General features: G+C 42.2%; 1 protein-coding gene across 1 annotated transcript in view; it reads right to left on the reverse strand.

The window, feature by feature from the left end:
- CLIC1 (chloride intracellular channel 1) overlaps nt 1–20,646 on the reverse strand; it is a 70,354-nt gene that overhangs the window by 12,894 nt on the left and 36,814 nt on the right. The window contains exons 2-3 of the mRNA XM_073598964.1: nt 7,799–7,908; nt 275–400 (exon numbers count right to left, since the gene is read on the reverse strand). Of these exons, the coding sequence (XP_073455065.1) occupies nt 275–400; nt 7,799–7,908 (236 nt within the window). The remainder of the gene's footprint in view (nt 1–274; nt 401–7,798; nt 7,909–20,646) is intronic.

A 20,646-nucleotide genomic window follows, 5' to 3' on the forward strand; every position in this document is an offset into this window, starting at 1 on the left:
TAAGGTACCTCTCACATGCATAGATACACATATTAGTGCCAACCAGGAGAAACCAGAGTCCTCGGAGGAAACCCAGCAAGCACAAGGAGAACATGAAATCTCAATGCAGACAGTGTCCTGACGGGGATTCAAACTGAGAACCCCAGTGCTGAAAGGCAGAAGAGCTAACTACTAAGTGCTTTATTGGTTTAAATAAATCGATCCACAGTTCTTGGTATAATGGCCCCATTATCAATCTGTTATCAACAGGATTACTTGTAGGTCAGATACCTACTTAGGGGGGCACAGGGTCTCTTCCAGAAACTCCTCTATCTTGTTGATGTCAGTACGGACCTCATCCCCAAAACGCAGGAAGGGGGGCTGGGCTCCGGGGGCCATGTTCATCAGTATGTCTGGCTTCCTGTAGGAGTAAGAATTACACATATGTATATATTCTGAGCAAAATTCTTAAAAAAAAAAAAAAAAAAAACAAAACAAAGAGGATCTTTCAACCCAACCAATAAAATAAAACCTAAAAAAAAGGTAACAAGGTTATATTACACATACAAAAACACACACATTTTATTGTCAAAAGTAATGGAATGCCTGCCTTTACACGCACATGAACTTTAATGGCATCCCAGTCTTCGTCCATAGGGTTCAATGTTGAGTTGGCCCAACCTTTGCAGCTATAACAGCTTCAAACCTTCTGGGAAGGCTGTCCACAAGGTTTAGGAGTGTGTCTATGAGAATGTTTGACCATTCTTCCAGAAGCACATGTGTGAGGTTAGGCACTGATGTTGGACGAGAAGGCCTGGCTTGCAGTCTCCGCTCTAATTCATCCCAAAGGTGTTCTATCAGGTTGAGGTCAGGACTGTGCAGGCCAGTCAAGTTCCTCCAGCCCAAACGCGCTCATCCATGTCTTTATGGACCTTGCTTTGTGCACTGGTGAGCAGTCATGTTAGAACAGGAAGGGGCCATCCCCAAACTGTTCCCAAAAAGTTGGGAGCATAAAAGGAGACGAAAAATCACAGTAATCCAGGCTGGAGATCGCGGGGATGTTGAATCAAGAACGCGATTATTATACAAGTAACCGTGCAGCTCTACCTAGGAGTCAAAATTGTCACCATAACAGGAATAGAGGGGAAATCTTCCAAAGGGGTCACTAGTTCTGGTGACAACCAGGGATTCCCTCCTCCACTTTGGAGGAATTTCCTGTTTTGGCTATGGGACAGGGAACATACTTGCCAACTGTCCTAGATTTGTGACCATTGTTTCCAACACAGAAAGTGGGGGGGGGGGGGGGGGGGGGGAGTCCAAAATGTTGTCACATCAACAGGGTGTAAGAGGAAATCTTGCAATGGGGACACCTGTCCCAGCGACATATTACTAGAGAGATTTCCACTTAATTTTCTGTTGTAACCACGGAACAAGAAAGTGAAAGGGGAATTCCTTCTGAAAACACGTAAAAAAAACAAACCCATTCCCATTTCATACAAAAACTTAAAAAAAAAAAAAAACTATGATCTACGAACTCTTTGAAGTAAATCTAAGCCCTATCCTTCCTGGCCATTGTCCTGAAATACCTGTATGCCGATTTAGTCTGGTGGAAGGATTAGCTACCTCTGTAGTAGGTAAAACCTTGTTGAACTCGCTCTTCTACGCCAGGAAAATTATTCTTCTAAATGGAAAAAATCTGATTCAACTACCCTGTTATTTAGAGAAGCCTAATTAAGGGCTCAAATAAAATATCAAAGCACAGGAGGAGCCAATACCATATACAATCCCCAGCAGCTAGCAACACAATGGCCCCCTGGGCAGGTTAACCCCTTACCAACCAGCCATCGTCATACTGCGGCAGGTTGGCTCCCCTGCGCGAATCGCCATAGGTGTACGTCGGACGTTTTAAGAGCGATAGGGGGCGCACGCGGCGAAACGCCGTAGCCGATGCGCATGGCCGGCAGACGCGATGTCTGCGGGCCACCCGCGATCGCTCCTCAGAGAGCCAGAACAGGGATCTGTCAATGTAAACAGACAGATTTCCATTCTGACAGGGGAGGAGAGAGATCTGCTGTTCCTAGTGATCAGGAAGAGAGATCTCTCTCTCCTCCTCTAGTCAGTACACTGCCCCCCAGTTAGAATCTCCTCCCTAGGGAACACTTAACCACTTGATCGCCCCCTAGCATTAACCCCTTCCCTGCCAGTGTCATTTATACAGTAATCGGTGGCTATTTGTAGCACTGATCGCTGTATAAATGTCACTGGTCCTCAAAAAAGTGTCCGATCTGTCCACCGCAATGTTGCAGTCCTGGGAAAATAAATAAATAAATAAATAAATTTGCAGATCACCACCATCACCATCACTAGTAAAAAATAAATAAAAATGCCAATCTATCCCCTATTTTGTAGACGCTGTAACTTTTGCACAAACCAATCACTATACGCTTTTTTTTTTTTACCAAAAATATGTAGAATACATATTGGCCTAAACTGATGAAGAAATCTTTTTTTTTTTTTTTTTTTTAATTTTGGGATAACATAGCAAAAATTAAAAAATATTGTTTTTTTCAAAAATTGTTGCTCTTTTTTGTTTATAGGGCAATAAACAAACAAAAAAAAATGCAGAGGTGATCAAATACCACCAAAAGAAAGCTCTATTTGTAGGGGGGGGGGCATACATTTTGTTTGGGTACAACGACGCATGAGCGCGCAATTGTCAGTTAAAGCAATGCAGTGCCGTATTGCAAAACATGGCCTGGGTCATTAAGGGAGTAAATCCTTCTGGTCCTTAAGTGGTTAAAACATATAATCTAAAAAACATCGCTCAGACAAATGTCCCGATATTCAAAGTCCCTAATGTAAATATGTAATAAAATATTTCCTCATGGGATTTTCATGGGGTCTATACATATGGTGAGGATCCCATGAGAAAATATTTTATTTTATATTCAATTGAAAGACTTTGATTGAATATTCTCTGAATATTATCTGAGCGATAATTAAGGACTCATTTAAACCAGATGCAGTCAAGCGCTTTTTAAATGCGGTACAACTGCATATGTAAGAAAAATAAATGTACTTCAATAAGCCTAGTTTGGACAGTTTTTATGTGGAAAAAAAAAAAAAAAAAGAAGTACAGCATGCAGTACTTGCTTACATGTAAACTAACCAGAAAGCCGTTAAACACACTACAAATACATATAAACGTGCAGCTCTAAGGCTCCAAGTTCTGGAACTTTTTTTTTTTAGTCAGATTTGGGTGTTTTTTGGCTTTTTACATTGGTGATCTTTTGACATGTACAAAATCGCGGCAAAAAATGCGCGACTTTCTGCCTGAAAACGCTACGCTCAGGTGTGAAAGGGGCCTAACTATGCCTTGAGCTGGATATACACAAGTATAGAAAATGAAGCGTTCATTCAGTTTTAAAAATTGTTTTAGATCATAGGTGGCAGAACAAGAAGGATGGAAAAACATTTGGTTTTTGATCAAATAAAATATTGAACGGTTTGTGAATTCCATTCGAGAAAAATGGTTATAGTATAAGGTGCATGAGCCATGAAGAGGTTAACCCAGAGGTAGAATATTCGTTGTTGCCAACATTCTTTCACATTCTAGAAATACTAGCGGTATGATGCAAACAGATACCTTTAGTCTTCATGCATACAGGGCGCTAGAAAAAAAGACGAGCTGCAAAGCCACTAACGACGCCAGGGAAAGGTTGCTGTAACAATGCGCTTTTAGTAGCTTTTTGCATTGGCGTTAATGCGAGTTTAGCCGCGTTGGCTTTTAGCAGCGTTTCTCTGCTTCCATTTAAATTCAATGGTTCCCTATGAGAGATGGCTCTTAACTGATCCGACTTTCAGCCCATTGATTTGAATAGAAGTGGCATCCAAGTCAGATCATCGCGATCCGACTTGTGGAATGCGACTTGTGCTCTGGGGATCTTGAAGGGGTTCCCCAGGCCAAAAAAAAAAAAAAAAAAAAACAACCACGGTGTGGTGGCGCCCCCCCCCCCCCAGATATGGTATAAGGTTTGGATTTTTGGAGGGGAAACCCCGTGCCAAAAAAAAAAAAAAAAAAGTGTGGGGTCCCCCCAAAATCAATACCAGACCCTTATCCAAGCATTCAGCCCAGCAGGTCAGGAGGAGGGGGGTGCTTTGGCGCAGGAGGGGTTTTGCACTACCCACCCCAAAGCACATTGTCCCTATGTTGATGGGGACAAGGATTTCTTCTCGACAACCATGGGTGGTGGATGTGAGGGTCTGCGGGCTGGGGATTATAGGAATCTGGAAACCCTCAGATCCCCCACCCCCATGTGAATGAGTACGGGCTACATTGTACCTCTACTCTTTCACTCCAAAAAAGGCAGTGTAGTGTAAATAAAAAATACAAAGACATCACCCCTCACCGGCCAATGAAGAGGCCCAAAGACACTAAGAGGAAGATGCCAGCGCAGGACTATTGGACAGGAAAGTATTTACCCTTTTTAAACTGCGTAAGTATTCACCCTTTAGTTCTGCTTTAACTCTGTGGCAGCTTTGTGTTTAGTGTGAATGGGTCCTCACACACAATGATGGACAGTTAGAGATGAATTAATAAGCACAGCCCCTCCCACTTTTCAGGACAGATCATACAAAAGTAACATTTTTTTTTTTAGCAGAGTAAATAGACTTACTGTGGTAGATCAATACTTTGAACAACTGACCAAGAATGCAGCAAGAGAAGTAAAAGCAATTATTAGAACATCCGATGTGCATACTTGTGCCAGGTCATCCCCACAAAACATTTTTTGGATTTTGCTGCATTAAAAACTAAAAATGAGACCCCTATGATGTCACCCATAACACAGGCAATCTGTGGCTCACCGGACGATTGTCCACTAAAAGTCTATCAGAGCAAGTCACAGATCTGTCACAATGAATGTACTACAGGTCATATTTCCCAGGTTGTCTCTACCCCTCCTCTGTGCCTCTTGTGGGAGAACTTTGGAAACAATGCAAACCGTTTCAGAGACTGAATGAATGGTTGTGCCATATGGTATGCAGCTACCGTCCATACCCAGATCACATGCAGAGACATTCAGAAAAATGAGTCACATTTTTCTGCTTTTCAAGTTGTCCCTGCTCTACACACTGTACTCCAATAGTCTGGATGACAAACATGCAATTAAAAAGGAAAGAATAGTTGCATGTTCAGCGAGTAGATTTGGAGCTATTATTGCAGTGTTTATCCTAGATTGACATTGTATATGATTTTTACATACACGCAAGCTTCCGATTTCATCGGTTTTTATAGTATTAGACCCCTTTCACACCGGGGCGTTTTGCAGGCGCCAAAGCGTTAAAAATAGCGCCTGCAAACAGCCCTAAAACAGCTGCTCCATTCACTCCAGTGTGAAAGCCCGAGGGCTTTTACACTGGAGCGTTGCGCTGGCAGGACAGGAAAAGTCCTGCCAGCAGCTTCTTTGGAGCGGTGAACTCACCGCTCCTTCCCATTGAAATTAATGGGGCAGTGCTGTCATACCGCCGGCAAAACGCTGCCGATTTAACCCCTTTTCGACCGCTAGCGGGGGTTAAAACCGCCCTGCTAGTGGCCGAATTGCGCTGCCAAAACGGCGTTAAAAATATCGCTTTACCGCCGACGCCCGGGGTGGCACAATGTGAAAGGGGTCTTAAAAATAGAGTTGTGTAGATTAAAAACTAGGGAGAGCTCTCCTCACTTTTCCCATCCTTAATTTTATTTAGGACACTTTCACACTGAGCCGCCCAGAGCATCATCGGTAAAGCGCCGCTATTTTTAGCAGCACTTTACCATAATTTTAGCTGCGCTTTTCGGCTGCTAGCGGGGTGCTTTTAACTCCTGCTAGTGGCCTGAAAAAGGGTTAAAAGCGGCACTTCCCATTGATTTTAATGGGCTGGACGCTTTAGGAGTCTCAAAGATGCTGCTTGCAGGACTTTGAGCATCCTGCCAGCACAGCGCCCCAGTGTGAAAGCACTCTGGCTTTTACACTGGAGAGGAGAGGCGCCATTTTTAGTGCCGTAGCTCCTTTAAAGCGCCTCAGTGTGAAAGGGGTCTTAGTTTTCTTTCCTTTTTGCTACTTACTAATGTTTGTACGGTAATAGTTCACCCATGCTTAAAGCATTTGTTTCCATGAACATTTCATATTCCTGATATGTGCCCGCTGTACCATATACTTCTGAGAAAGTATCTTGTTCTTTTTGTACTGCTTCCTTTGTGTGAAATCACTAGTGTTCCTGCCACTACCTCTGCTTTCCTATTAAAAACTGACCACACCAAGTAGGAGAGCACAGCGTGGTCAGTTCTCTAACTATGCTGGGAACTCGGCCTGCTCTCCTCCAATGATCAGACTTGTCCTGACACGCCCCTTTGCACAGCCTGTCACTGGGAAGCTCAGTGTGCTGCTGCTTCTCCTCCCCCCAGCTCTTATGCAGCTGAGAACAGAGGGAATGTGATCACTTATAAAAAAACAAAATACCTTTTTCCCATTTTTTTATATCTATACAAAAATGTTATGCATTTCATTTCTTTTTTAAACTGAATGGGTTGTTTTACAAGGTGATCGTTTACAATCATTAGTAGGATATGTCTATTGCTTGACAGATATACCACATTTCTGTGGAAGAATTTCTCCTATATGACCTACCCACCCTCCCTGCGTGGAGGTCTGGTTAAACCATAATGTATCGCAGGGCGGGTCTTAATTCCCCATTTTTTTTAAACTGTACTTAAAATTATAAATAAAACTTTTTGGACAAAAAAAAAAAAAAGTGGAATGAATGTATTGCTCATCTGTTGTACATGGCTTTTAATGAATTGGGTCAGCCTTGCATCGTGGGAAGAAGCAGTAAAGCACCATTATTGTATAGCACTACAAAGCAAAAAGCAGATCCTGTAATGAGCAAATGTCGCTATCCTTATGTACAGATATTATAACTTAGACCACAAAGCAATTTTTTTTAAAACAAAAAAAAATTGTGATAAGGATTTTTTTACATCAACATCTGAGGTTTATGTCCAAAAAAAATATTGAAAAACTACAAATTCCTTTATTACTTTTCCAGAGTTCCTAATGTCAGAGCTGCTCCGATCTCCAAATTTAACTAAATAAGCAGGAATAAACCCTCCTATGAATCCTTATGTAGTCAAATATTTTAACATGCTATGTTAAAAAAAAACAAAAAAAAAAAAAAACACAACACACACACACTCTTTAGGGCTGACCTGTTCACGCCATACCTGTGCAGCGGTGTGCATTTTTATGCAGTGCAACTCACCACACTGTATGTCATTGGTTCATGGCTGCAGCATGCTGCGGTGCATAGAGTTGAATGAAGTGTCATTTTGTGATGCTTCAATTAAAAAACATGTAAACACAACGCACACTTGCACAAGTGCATTTTAGCGTGCAGGCTGGTGTAAACGGGCTCTAAAAAAAAAAATACATTTAATTTTAATGATTTTCTTACAAACACAATAGTTATACTGTCTCTGGCCAGTCTCTGCATCTTACAGATGGCAGGAAAACAGTCAGAGGTGTATACTGCACTGAGGATTTTTTTCAGACTTCAGTTCTGGTTTAACACTCACATGCATAAGTCAAAGCAGTGATTCTTTTATCAGATGGCTCTGTCCAAAGTGGTCTGTCTCTCAAAGTAGACATGCAAAATATACTGCCCTTTAGCTATCTCACAATGCTCTGGGAATTCTTTGTCATACATTAAATGCTTATTTGTGAAACAGAGACTGTATTCAAATAGTAGTTTGCCTTGAGCTCCCCTCACCTGCAGGACTACTCACCTTTTCATGTCAACTGTAGTGACATTAAATGTGACTCCTTTTAGCCAAAGGACCATGAAGAGACGCTGGGAAAAAGGGCAGTTTCCAATGCGCTGTCCATCACTGCCAGCCTAACCAGGAAAAAAAGAAAAAGGGAAAGGAAAATGAGTGTCATCAGAAACTTGAACAGCCAATTCATATTTGTAACATCTTGAAAAAAATAAAAATAAAATAGATAGATCCTGGCCATTCACACACAAGAATTGCCTTGACAGTGACAGCTTTCAACTGATATATTTTTACTGTTTCATTCTGCTTTCTTGTCCCTTGCATGGAAGGAATCTCCCCTGCCAGCTATTGTACTCTGGACAGCTGTCACCCGCAGCTGTCCGAATACCTGCACAAAATCTGCATCTAACTGGATAAAGACAATGTTCAGACGTCACCTTTCCACCCAACAACTTCCAATTTTAGATTGAAGGATGTTGGACAGGAGGGTGCCGACATGGCCAGGGCCATCAGCAACCAGACAAAATGTTCTCAGTGTATGGCCACCTAACTTTATAGCAGTTACAACGTAAGAGGATGCAGCAGAAAGCTGATCTGTTTGACATTTGTGAACACCAGGATTTACACGACTGTCATCTCGGTCCCGGCAGTAGATGCTGCCCCTGAGTGACGTCTGAACAAAAAGTGGCAGCGTCCTTCTGTAGAAACGCAATTGAAGGCATTATCAACACACCGCAACTCCTATAGCTGCTTTAGAAAGCATGCAATGTCTGCTCCATGGGAACATGGATCCCCATCTTGCCACCAAAAACCCCAGAATCCTATACAGAACTTCAGCTCCCGGATCAGTCTGTGGCATGGAAGGATGCCAGCCCTTCTTTGGGCTTCCACAGAAGATGGCTCATGACGCCTCTAAAGCCAGACACATTTTTGGGCATGCACCATAGCAGGCATCCAAGTTACACATTAACAATGAACACGTTGTGCAACTATTAGTACAGGAGACTCAGAGTGAAAGGGAGGGGTAATACAGGAACTGTGCCAAATACTCAGCGAAAGACAGAAGAGCCAAATAATAGGAAGAGGGAGAAGTATCGAGAGTTGGGTGGAAGGGATAGAGAACGTGGGAGGACAGAAGAGAGGTGGATAGGAAGGTGATCTGTTTATTCAATCGCCCACACTTGGCACTCCGAGATATGGCAAATTCCTAAAACACTTCATGTCACACCCATCTCTGCAGTCTGACTGAGACCTATAAGTGCGCAAGCAGGAAAGAGAGGCCATGAGGACATAGAATTGTTTGTACAAGAAGATTGTGTGATGGGAGCAGAGAATGACAAAATTGTACTGTGTCATTAAAGCAAAACCAAAAAAAGTGGAAAGAAACTACAGAAGACGTGAAAAGATTGAAAAACAAATAAAAATGGAAACTATAGAAAAATTAAGAAAACAAAAAAACAAAACAAAACAAAAAAAAATAAAAAATAATGGAAGAAACTAGAGAAAACCTGAAACAAAAACTATATATAAAAACAAAGAAAAAATAAAAAGGGAAAAAAAAAAAACCAAGCAAATAAAAAAAAAAAAAAAAAAAATTAGCAAAATTTCAGATCAGTTTGGCTAATCCCTATATTTTTTATCACGTTTTGAATGCCATTGTCTAGAATACAGCGAACATATCCTAAAATGTCATTAGTACCTGCATTTGTTTCATCCCACCAATCACATTTTAGAAGTTAGTTTGTTTTTTACCCTTATCCAATTTATTACATTTGTTCTATTTTTTTTAAAGCAGAGTTCCACCCATTTTTTTTTACTTGCAATCTATCCCATGGCCATCTGCATTTCAATTAAAAAAATAGCAAATTATATTTTTTTTATATACTCTTTATTTATTTCCTGGAGCACTTCCGGCTCCGGCCACATAGTCGATGGCGTAACTAGGGGATTGCAATGGACTCCTGGGATAACGCGTTTGCGATATCAGGAACTGACTCGATCGAGAGGATCGGGAGATTCTGATTTACAGGTTGCTATAGCAAAAGGGCGGGAACTTCCGCTGACGCCACCTTTGCTATGGCAACCTGTCAAGATGAAAGAGCGCTGCGTAGGCATGAGATGGGGAGGTGCATGCTGGGTAGCCAGCTGCACCAAATCCCAGAAATGAAGACGAGGGCTTTAGATGCCCACAGCAAAGATGGACCCTGCTTGCTTCTGAGATCAACTTCGTTTTGCACAATTTAAACATATAATAAAAAGGACCACATTAATGGCATTATCTAAATGTTGTAGACACAATTACGGGGGAGTAATTAAAATAAAAAAAATACATAATGAAATGGGAGGGGACTGGAACTCCGTTCTAATGACTATAACAGAGTCAAAACATTATACCAACAGCATCTAGGGTTTACGTCCGCACTATTTATACGCTCTAAGTGCAGGCTGAACATTGAAGGTGATATTAGATTGGAAAACATATCTGTGTGCAATAAAGTTTCTATTTGTTCAATGGCTACTGCTTTGTAAAACAAGATTTTCCGGAGGCATTTGTGGTACCCCTGGTCTTCACTGGGTCTATCAGTAGAATCAGAAGTTTGCAGGTTTTTGATTTGCATGAATATTTCCACGGAGATCCATCTGGAAATTTCTGAAATCCAAGCAATCATAATTGATCAATGATTCCTGAGCAAAAAAATGGTAACGCACAATTACTATACACTAGTAAACAGGAGAAAGAGCCTGGATATGTAGGGAGCAAATATGGCTGCCCTCATGTTATGAAGTTTAAGTATGGCAATTTTTTTTTGTACACAGTTACAATGGTCCAGTTTTAGGCAATATACATATGTATGTGCCATACCTGTGGGATCCCTGTGGAAGCTGGAAAGTAGTGGGCACTGCAACTACAGTGATCTCTACAGCTTCCAGTCCAACGTCCTGTAATAGGGCGACAACAACCCTTTCAAGGTTTGTATGAAGCAGCAGCATTTTAGATTTATATGCACAACATGCCAATGTATAGCATGCCGACATGTCCAGCCTCAGGTGCCGTCTATTAGAAGAAAGAACTTTTTCAACACCACCATCACTGCAATGATTAACAGTAGCTGCTTCTCTCTACTTGCAAGCAGAGGGTGGTGGATTTATGATCATCGTTGGTTTATTTTCAGTTCTCACTCCAGCACAATTTACTATACTTTATAACTCAGCATTTTAACAACATCAACCGTTTTGACATGCACACAAAAAAAAATAAAAAAGGATGATCATCTATCATGGGACCTGCTGTCTTGTGGTAGGAACCTAAAAAATACTCGGAAGTAAGAGACGTGCACAACACTGGAGTTCAAAACCTTCTAAAGAGGAAGTAAATCCTCCCAATTCCACCTCGCCCCCCCCCCTCAAATAATAATAGAAAAAAAAAAAAAAAAAACAAACAACAACAACACAACACTGAGTGAGCTTAGCTAATTCAAGCATTTTTTTTACAAAGGGACTAGTTATATTTTAACTGCTCTTCCCCAGTTGTAACTTAGGCACCAGGCGCTGTATTGCAAGAGGCAGGAGAAGTCACTTTCCCCATACCCCAGAAGCTCGGTTTTCTGAAGGTACAAATAAGACTGTAAAAAAGGAGCAAGAGGAGGACAAGCACAAGCTACCTAGGCCTGACAGGGCAAATGACAGTACAGTAAAACCTTGGTTTGAGAGTAACTTGGTTTGAGAGCGTTTTGCAAGACAAGCAAATTTTTTAAAGAAAATTTGACTTGATATACAAATAGCGTCATGTCACAACTGAGTATAAGAGAGAAGAGAGGCACCTCTAAGTGTAGCAATATGGTTACATTTAATGAAGGTGCAACATTTATCAACTGACATGGTTGAGGATTAAAACAGACACACCCAAGTAGGCAGGAATCCGGGGTAAATATGTCCACATAGACCGTCCTCCTCACTGCCATTGACATTATCCCTTCCATGCTGCGCTCCACTAGTGGTTCAAGCATCACTTTCAGATTGCTCTACTGCAGGGTAGTCTACCTGGTCACGATTGCAGACTGACCGCGGTGAGAGCCCGCCGTGCTGGGGATGGTCTATGTGGACAGAGTTACCCCGGATTCCTGCATACTTAGACGTGCCTTTTTTTAATCCTCAACAATGTGAGTTGCTAAATGTTGTACCTTCATTAAATCTAACCATATTGCTACACTTAGCCCCGGTTCACACAGGGGCAGCCCGACTTGCAGCGCGGCTCTGTAAGGCGACCTGCACACGAGTTTAGCGGTGGCTTGCAAAATGACTTCTGTATAGAAGTCAATGCAAGTCGCCCTGAACTCGTCCCAAAGTAGTACGGGAACCTTTTTCTAAGTTGGAGCGACTTGAGTCGTTCCTATTAGAACGGTTCCATAGTACAGAATGGAACGCGACTTGTCAGGTGGCTAAGTCAACTGACACGTCGCCCCTGTGTGAACCGGGGCTTAGAGGCGCCTCTCTTCTCTTTTATACCCTGTAGCTCCTGCAAGAATTTTGCTTCTAATCCCCTTGTGGAGGCTTCCATTTGTGGATGGACATTTTATGGTTACACAACCAATTACATACATTGCTATAGTCTTTTTATATGGACTATAAACTGAAGAACTTGTGAATAAATGGTTGTGGAACAAATCATTTGAGTTTCCATTATTTCTTATGGGAAAATTTGCTTTGATATACAAGTGCTTTGGATTACAAGCATGTTTCTGGAACAAATTATGCTCGCAATCCAAGGTTTTACTGTAATCGCTTTAAAAGCGGACCTAAGCTTTGCATATACAGTTACCTTTCCTTCAAAGATGCAGTGTACACTTTGCTGTGTTGTACACTTCTACGCTCTGTATGTTGGGTTATACATTAGATACTGCTAGTCATCAAAGTACTGTCCTCTGAACAGGGGCGTCGCTAGGGGGTGGCTTTTGGGGCTATAGCCCCGAATCTGGGGCTAATAGCCCCGAGTCTCTGCAGGGGTCCCCAAAGGGGAGGAGAAGCTCTCTGGGGACCCTTATCTAAGTGGGGGGCTCTCTGGGGACCCTGATGCAAGGGAGAGGCTCTCTGGGGACTCTGATTTTAAGGCAGAGGCTCTCTAAGGACCCAAATTTAAGGGGGATGCTCTCTGGGGACCCTAATGTAAGGGGGGCTCTCTGGGAACCCTGATGTAAATGGGGGGCCCTCTGGGTACCCTGATGAAAGGGGGAGGCTCTCTGAGGACTCTGATGTAAGGAGGAGGCTCTCTGGGGACCCTGATGTAAGTGGGGGGCTCTCTGGGGATATATACACACACACACACACACACACACACGTATATTACTGTATATACAAGTGTATGCCCGCCCAAGCGTATGACTTTCTTTACTAGGCTGCTGTGGGCTCTAGCCCCAGATCTTTTGTAGACCTAGCAACTCCCCTGCCTCTGAATAGGAATTTTACCTCTGTTCAACAAACTGTCTCACAAATGAATTTGAAACAGCATTTTTAGAATAGAACTATATATAGATTATTTACGTCAAGCCATTCACTTTCACACTCATATCTTAAGAAAGCACAAGTTGTCCATTAATAGATGCTCCTGTACAAGTAGCCTAGATCATATATCTGGATCTGTGCAATGATGTCAGCTCTGATACTTAGGATTATCACGTACATACAAAACAATAATGACAAAAGATAAAAACAGTCATAGTTCATTTTATACTCCGCATACCTGTCTGGAGGACAAGGAAAGTCGTACACAAAAATGTAATATATTGTTTACAGCAGGTAATAAAACACCTACATATATGGTAAAACTGACAGTGAACAATAAAGAAAACATTTTAACAGAATTCTATAACAGAGAGAAGGCAAGTCTACGTATAATAAAGTTTATAAAGTTTATACTTCACATGATCCAATAGGGAACATGTCAGCATTCACAAAATCAAATCATAGTTTTTGTGAAGCATTGCTGGTGTCTCATATGATTAGAATCTGCAAATAATCCATAGTCTATAGCCAGACCTAACCTGTCTGATAGACCTGCAGTTAGAACAAACAGCCACAAGGCACAGCAACTTTGCAGCATTATATTGAACCAGTTTACACTTGCCTTTCCTTTGTTCTCTTGTGCAAGTTTCCAAGTCAATTGGTTTTCATTACATACCTTATTTTAGACCCAGTGTCATCTGCACTGGTACTCTGCAATTCTCTACGCAATACAGGTAGATCATAGCTGGTGGGAGGTGGCTGTACAGTCCCAGTAATCCCCTTAAAGTGGGGTTCCACCCAAAAAAAAAAAAAAAAAAAAAAAAAAAAACCCCTACATAAAAAATCCTATATACAAAAAAAAAAAAAAAAATTTGGATATTTTTTTTTTTTTTTACTTACCTCTAAATGCCTGTTGCTAGGTGGTCCCTCGTAGTCTGCCTCTTCCAGTGCCTGGGCTGGTGACATCACTTCCCCCTCGGCACAGGAAGGGCTCAGCTCTGCTCCCTCCCTCCTGTCAATCATCTGGGACCCATTACAGGTCCCAGGTGACTGAGCGGCCAATCGCGGCGCCGCTCGCGCATGCGCAGTGGGTGCCAGGCTGTGAAGCCACAGCCCGGCGCCCACAGTTGCAATGCCGGCGCCGCTGAACGGAGGGGGAGAAGAGCGGGGCTTCGATCCCCCGCATCGCTGGACCCTGGGACAGGTAAGTGTCCAATTAAAAGTCAGCAGCTGCAGTATTTGTAGCTGCTGACTTAGTTTTTTTTTTTTTTTTGACTGGCCCTCGGGTGGAACTCCTCTTTAAGGGCCCTCAGCCCTGATGCAACCAGTGGAATTCAAGGGGTTAAAGTAAAACTATAGGCAAAACTTTTCTTCTTCATTTTAGATAGAATAAAGGGAGGGTTTTAACCCCGCCTGGGTTTTTTTCTGCCATCTGTGTCCTATTGCGAAGATTTCCCTTCACCTCCTGTCCTATAGCCAATAAAGTAAATGAGAGGAAATACCTGCAAATTAAGGGAATCCCTTGGGGCCCGCGAGGTCACCAGTCCCCATTGGAAATTTTCCCTTACCTTTCTGGGGACAACCCAAAATTTGAGATTTTCTTTTACTTTCAATGACAATGGTAAACAGGACAAAAAGAGAGGGTGAATTTCCATAAGAAGGATACAGACAGCAATAAAAACCTAATAGGTGTTCTAATTCAGCTCCACTTTGTCCAAAAAAGTTCATATTTTATCTACCCGAAGCCTCGGTCACATGAATATCCTTGTGTCCTTTTTCAGGTGTCCACATCACTCTCTACATGATGTAGACACCTTCTATGGGTGAAGGCCACACTTCCTGCAGCAAAGTCCCTTCTCGTAGGTTCCAGAAGTAGGAAACCTCCCGTGGGCGGAGAGGAGACCAGTGCTGAAGAAGCGAGGAAAAAGACCTGGTCCCCAAAGCAGCAATCGGACTTTGCTCATAGAAGAATCTATGACTTCGATCCATTATACTGCAGGATGGCTTAGGAAGAGGTGTTTGGAATCAAGACTGGAGAGTAGATAATTGATGAACAATGTACTATTTAAAATGTAAAATATAATTATATTACATTTTAATATAACTATTTTACAACTTTTTTTTTTTTTAGTTTTAGATAACAGTGGAGAAGGATTAGAACACCCGTCAGTTTTTATTGCGGTCTGTGTCCCTATTAGAGAGATTCACACTGTATTTGTCCAGTTTATCATCGAAAGTACAAGAAAATCCCAAATTTTGGGTTGTTCCCAGAAAAGTAATAGAGGGGAAATCTTCCAATGGGGACATTAGTTCTGGTGATTTAGGGGGCCCAAAGGGATTCCCTTAATTTACAGGAATTCATTCTCACTTCTTGCTTTGACTATGGGACAGGAAGTGAAGATACATTTCCACAATAGGACACAAAAAAATGACAGGAGTTATAACCTTCCCTTACTCTTAGCAAAATAGAAAAAAAAAAAAAAAAAAAAAAAAAAAAAAGAAAAAAAAAAAGTTTTGCCTATAGTTCTACTTTAGTTTAATTGTTTCCTGGAGTTTTTTTTAGGTGACGTAGAGAAAGTAAGTTAATTTAAGCGAGTACCTGAATCACAGGAGTGGATGAACAGAATTAAAAACCTTGGCAGAGAAGACAGTTCACATATGTATTGCAGCCAATTATTTTGCCTGGAGTTTCCCTTTAAAGTACAATGACAGAAACCCAATAACAGATAGGTTTAGGAAGTGGCGGTCACATTCCTATGGTATAATGGCTCTAGGCCACGTTAATAGGATAAATGCCTTATTAAGTGTTTAATAGAGGAAAAATCCGTGCACAGAAATAGCTGTGAGCAACAGAGAGAGTACACACGCCACACCCCGGGCCCACAAAGAGATTAGGTCATTGAGTAAATCCTGGGCTAGGGCGGTGTTCCTTGTCCCGGGGTTCCTCCCAGAGGAAAGGGCAAGTCAGGGCTGCAACTTGTTCTTATAAGGGGACAGTGTAGTATGTTTTCCTCTGATGCAGGGAGGAGGGTTGTCAACTAGGAGTGTAATTATAGATTCTCCAGGCCAAAATAAGTCTAAGGCTGCGTTCAACCTTGTGTAGTGCATGAATGCGTAAAAAAAAAAATTGCACATTGCACGGATGAATGCATAGTAAAATGTGAAGCTTAAAAATGCGCAGAGGCCATAAAGATACTTGGGCTTCTTTGCACATGTATGTCATGTGTATGGAAGTCTACTGAAATTAATAGGCTGCCTTATGTGCAACAACATACATGTGACACAATCCATAATGTGAATGGAGGCGGAGTCAACCACAGATGCATCAAAGGCTGCTAGACACATGTCTATTGCTGGCCTGTGTTAGATCAGCTTGTAAAGGGGGAAAGTTAAAGAGAACCTGTGACGATAAGAATTATAGGACATTTCTGACTTTAAATGGGAACTGCAGTCTGCTCAAATAATTTGTAATAAAAACATCTTTGCCAGTCTGAAGCTTCCCTCCAACCACTTTGCATATTTTTTTTTTTTATATATACTGCGATTCTGTACTTGCCAAATATGCTGCAGAAATCTCCCTCCACTAAGTCTGGCTGCATCCATTTTAACTGTGGGCAGCTGAAGCTGCTGCCTGTTCCCTTCCTGGATTCACAGGGGCACACCTCCAGCTCTGCAGCTCTCATTGGACCTCTTACGACGACTCCCACCTCCCACGAGAGTGAGCGAGAGAGAGCTGTGCATGATGTCATAAGCCTAGGCTTTTTACCACACAAGAAATAGGAAGTGGGCTGTATAATGTATTTACTGGCAGGAAAAAATGTTTTACTATCTAAAATTAAAACAAGGGCAGAAGATTTAATAGATGGAAAGTTGAAAAAAAAATTACTGAAGGTCCGCTTTAAAAGTATAACAAAAGCCAAAAGTTTATTTTTTTCTTTGGAAAAGTAGGGAATGGTTGCAGGCACTAAGGCCCCTCCGTTGGACAGAATCCACTTGCTCAGTGGAAGGATCACTCTGCTGATCCCCACTGAACAGGAGGATGACGGTTCAGTCTCCACTTACTGTGCTGAGTGGAGACGGACAAAGTCCCACTCTCCTCTATGGACGGTCTGTTTTCATGCGATCATATCTGATCCGCCAGATGGATGGAAAATAGGACTACCATCCGTCTGGATTTTGCGGACAGGATCGGATAACGATGGATGTCAGCAGACATGTCACTGCTGACATCCACCACTCCATAGGGGTGAATGGAGGGTCCAATCAGGTCCGCCGGAAAAACCGACGAGGCGGACCTGATCAGACAGCCCGTATGAAAGGAGCATAAAAGTTTTTTGTGATCTGTGTCCCATCAGAGAGATATTTATTTTTACTTCTTGTCCTGTAGACATAAGAGAAGAAATCTCTAAAAAGCACAACAAAAAAAGCTCAGAAAGTAGTCACTGGAAAAATGTTCCCTATTGGAACACTTTTCCACTAAACCTTTTCAGTGACAGCTCAACATACTGAGTTTTGCTCACCTTCTGTCCTAGTAAACATTGGCTGCAGGACAAACAGGGTACATTTCTCTACTGTGGACACAAAAACAATAAAAACTTGACAGGGGTTCTACCCCCCCATTTCATTATATCTATCTATCTATATCTATATATCTATATATCTATATATCTATATATCTATATCTTTGGACACCCTTGAAATCTGACTTGTAGGATAAGCAAATATTGTCTGAACACAAGAGGGATATTCTTGGAAGGGATATAGGGCAGCTAGACACGCAGCACTGCCACGTAAGAGGTCTCAGAGGTGACAATATAGGTGAGTTCTGGCACTTTGTACATTTACTTTTTTTGTCTTTTTTTGGTTATGTTCTTATGAAGCTTTTACTGCATTGAACCTTGTCAGTTTTTTAATAAATAATACACTATATGGCATATGATGGATGAAAGCCTCTGTGCTGTGCTCCCTGGAGACTATTGGAAGGATACCAGTATGACCTGCATTGCTGTTGGAAGGATCCCGGGGACACCTGTATTGTGATTGGAAGGATCTCCATAGTTAATTCACAGTAGCCTTATTGCTGATTAACGTTTGGGCAGCACATGTGATGGTGAGTGCGCACTACATGTGGGTGGCGGTTGGTGTGGTGACGGCTGTCACTGCTGTTCACGTGTCTCATGCTGTTTTGTGAGTGGTCCTATATGCACCGTTGTGGTACATATGGCAATTTTATACAGTATTACACTATATAGTCTCTTTCTTCCTATGCCATATCCAGAGTCTTAAAGACCATAAAGAGGTGCCAATTATCCTGGAGGTTATGGATACATGCGTTATTGCTGCACTTAAGTGCGCAGCCAGGATCTCTGGTGATTGAGACATTTTGCTATTTTGGAGGATTTGAAGACCGTTTGCACTGTAAGAATCACAGTTTATGAACTTTTTAGCGCTTCAATTTTATACACACTGTATATTCTTATATGTGCTTTGTGTATTTCTTCCAGATCTGTGCAGTAATCCAGTGTGAAACTTTACCTCTGCATAGGAGCTTGCTGTAATAAAGACTGGTCACTGCTGCGCTCTCTCCTTTAGCAGGGCGACTGGTCTTGTCTCCGCCCCTTCTGTAGTTTTCTGCAGGCAGCTGTAGTGGGTGGGGACTGCTGGGCCCCTCCCACAGCTCTTCACAGGCACAATGATGATGCCACTGCTACTCTCATATGGTAATAACTGGTTTTGCAAAGCATTAGGTGCACAAAAAGTGGATTTATATCCTCTGTAGCTACTGAGAAACATGTTTGAATAAAAGTTTTTGTGCCAGAAGTTTAGCTTTAAATAGAACCTACTATATTCTCCTTCAGAGCAAAAATGACAACAACAACTTACCATAAAGCATATTAGTACCTATTAGTGCCCATAAATGCAGCAGAGATCACAGAGAGGAATCGTGAGGATTTACCGCAAGGTCACACAGAGCGGGGGGAGCTTGGAGATGAAACGCCGGCCGCTGTCAAACAAAGCCCCGCCTCCTGGATCGGCACTGGACCAGTGTACTGTCTATCATAGGAGCTGGTCCAGGAGGCGGGGCTTTGTGTTTGACAGCAGATGGTGTTCCATATCCAAGCTGTGTCACAGTGGGAGATCCCAGCTTTGTGTGATCCGGCCGGCTCTCCTGACAGTTTCCTGGCTGATCGCTTCTGGCAGAAGTGGTGCGGCCATTTTTTTTTACAGGGCATCAGAGCGTCCCGGGGGCAGGAAGGCAATTGCCCCCTGGGCAGCTCTGATGCCTTGTAAAAAAAGGGCCGCACAACTTCTGCCAGAAGCGATCAGCCAGGAAATTGTCAGCTTAGTCCGCCCCTGCTCTACACTTGCCAAATGCGTGTGAAAATTATGAGGGCTGAGTTGTGTTAAAGTGTATGGTAAGACAAAGAAAAAAAAAAAAAAAAAAAAAAAAAAACACACACACACACACACACACACACTTAATAGATCACTGAATACATAGACACTCTGCATGGATGCAGAGTGTCCAGATTGAGCAAGGTAGAGAGGCAGGAGCAGTGATGTCCTGTTCCTCCAATCGGAGAAGGCTTTGCATTCACTCAGAGCATGCAAAACATTCTCTGATTGGCACCCGTGCTGAGCGGCCGACCTCCCGTGTTCAGAACACTGGCCGCAGGATCCGGAAGCAAGTGGAGTATCAGTGCCTGCTAGCGTGATTTTCAGCTTCCAGGAGCATCAGCCAGGTATGGTATATACATAGCTACATTGGTCCAAGCTAAACTAATATAAAAAACTGTGTATAAAATATTCATACCTGGAGTTTTTCTTTAATTGTTTGGTATAACACTTTTTTCCCCCAAGGCGGCCATAAACATATTGAAGTTTGTCTGGTTCAGCAGGAACCAGCCGAATTTTGATCCATCTATTGGTGGACTGGTTGTACTGAAGTCCATCAATCGACTTCAGTACAACTAGTCTGTAGGTTTTTTTGTATGATCACTTCCATTGCTGATTATTGAATTCCGATGGTGGGAAAACCTCCCGCTCTCAGAATACAAGCAGAGGGATTTCCCCATCAACACAAACTGTGTTGATGGGGGAAAATTGAGCAATTTTCTTTCCTTCCATCCATGGTTGAAAAAAAGAAAACTGCATAATATTTGGCCAGCCTTAGAGAAGGCAGACACCGAAATCAGGCACAGCTGCTGAAATATGCAAATACTGCTCACTAAAATAAAGCTTTACTAATTGGATTGTTAGAGAGCCCGCCAACTGAACAGCAAATGCCAGGGGTGAACAGTCAGCCTGAAACTGTCATAGCGAGAGAGACAGGAAATACTGCCGGAATATGTGCAGATGTC

The sequence above is a fragment of the Aquarana catesbeiana genome, linkage group LG09 (assembly GCF_042186555.1).
Source record: "Aquarana catesbeiana isolate 2022-GZ linkage group LG09, ASM4218655v1, whole genome shotgun sequence".
Classification (NCBI taxonomy): domain Eukaryota; kingdom Metazoa; phylum Chordata; class Amphibia; order Anura; family Ranidae; genus Aquarana; species Aquarana catesbeiana.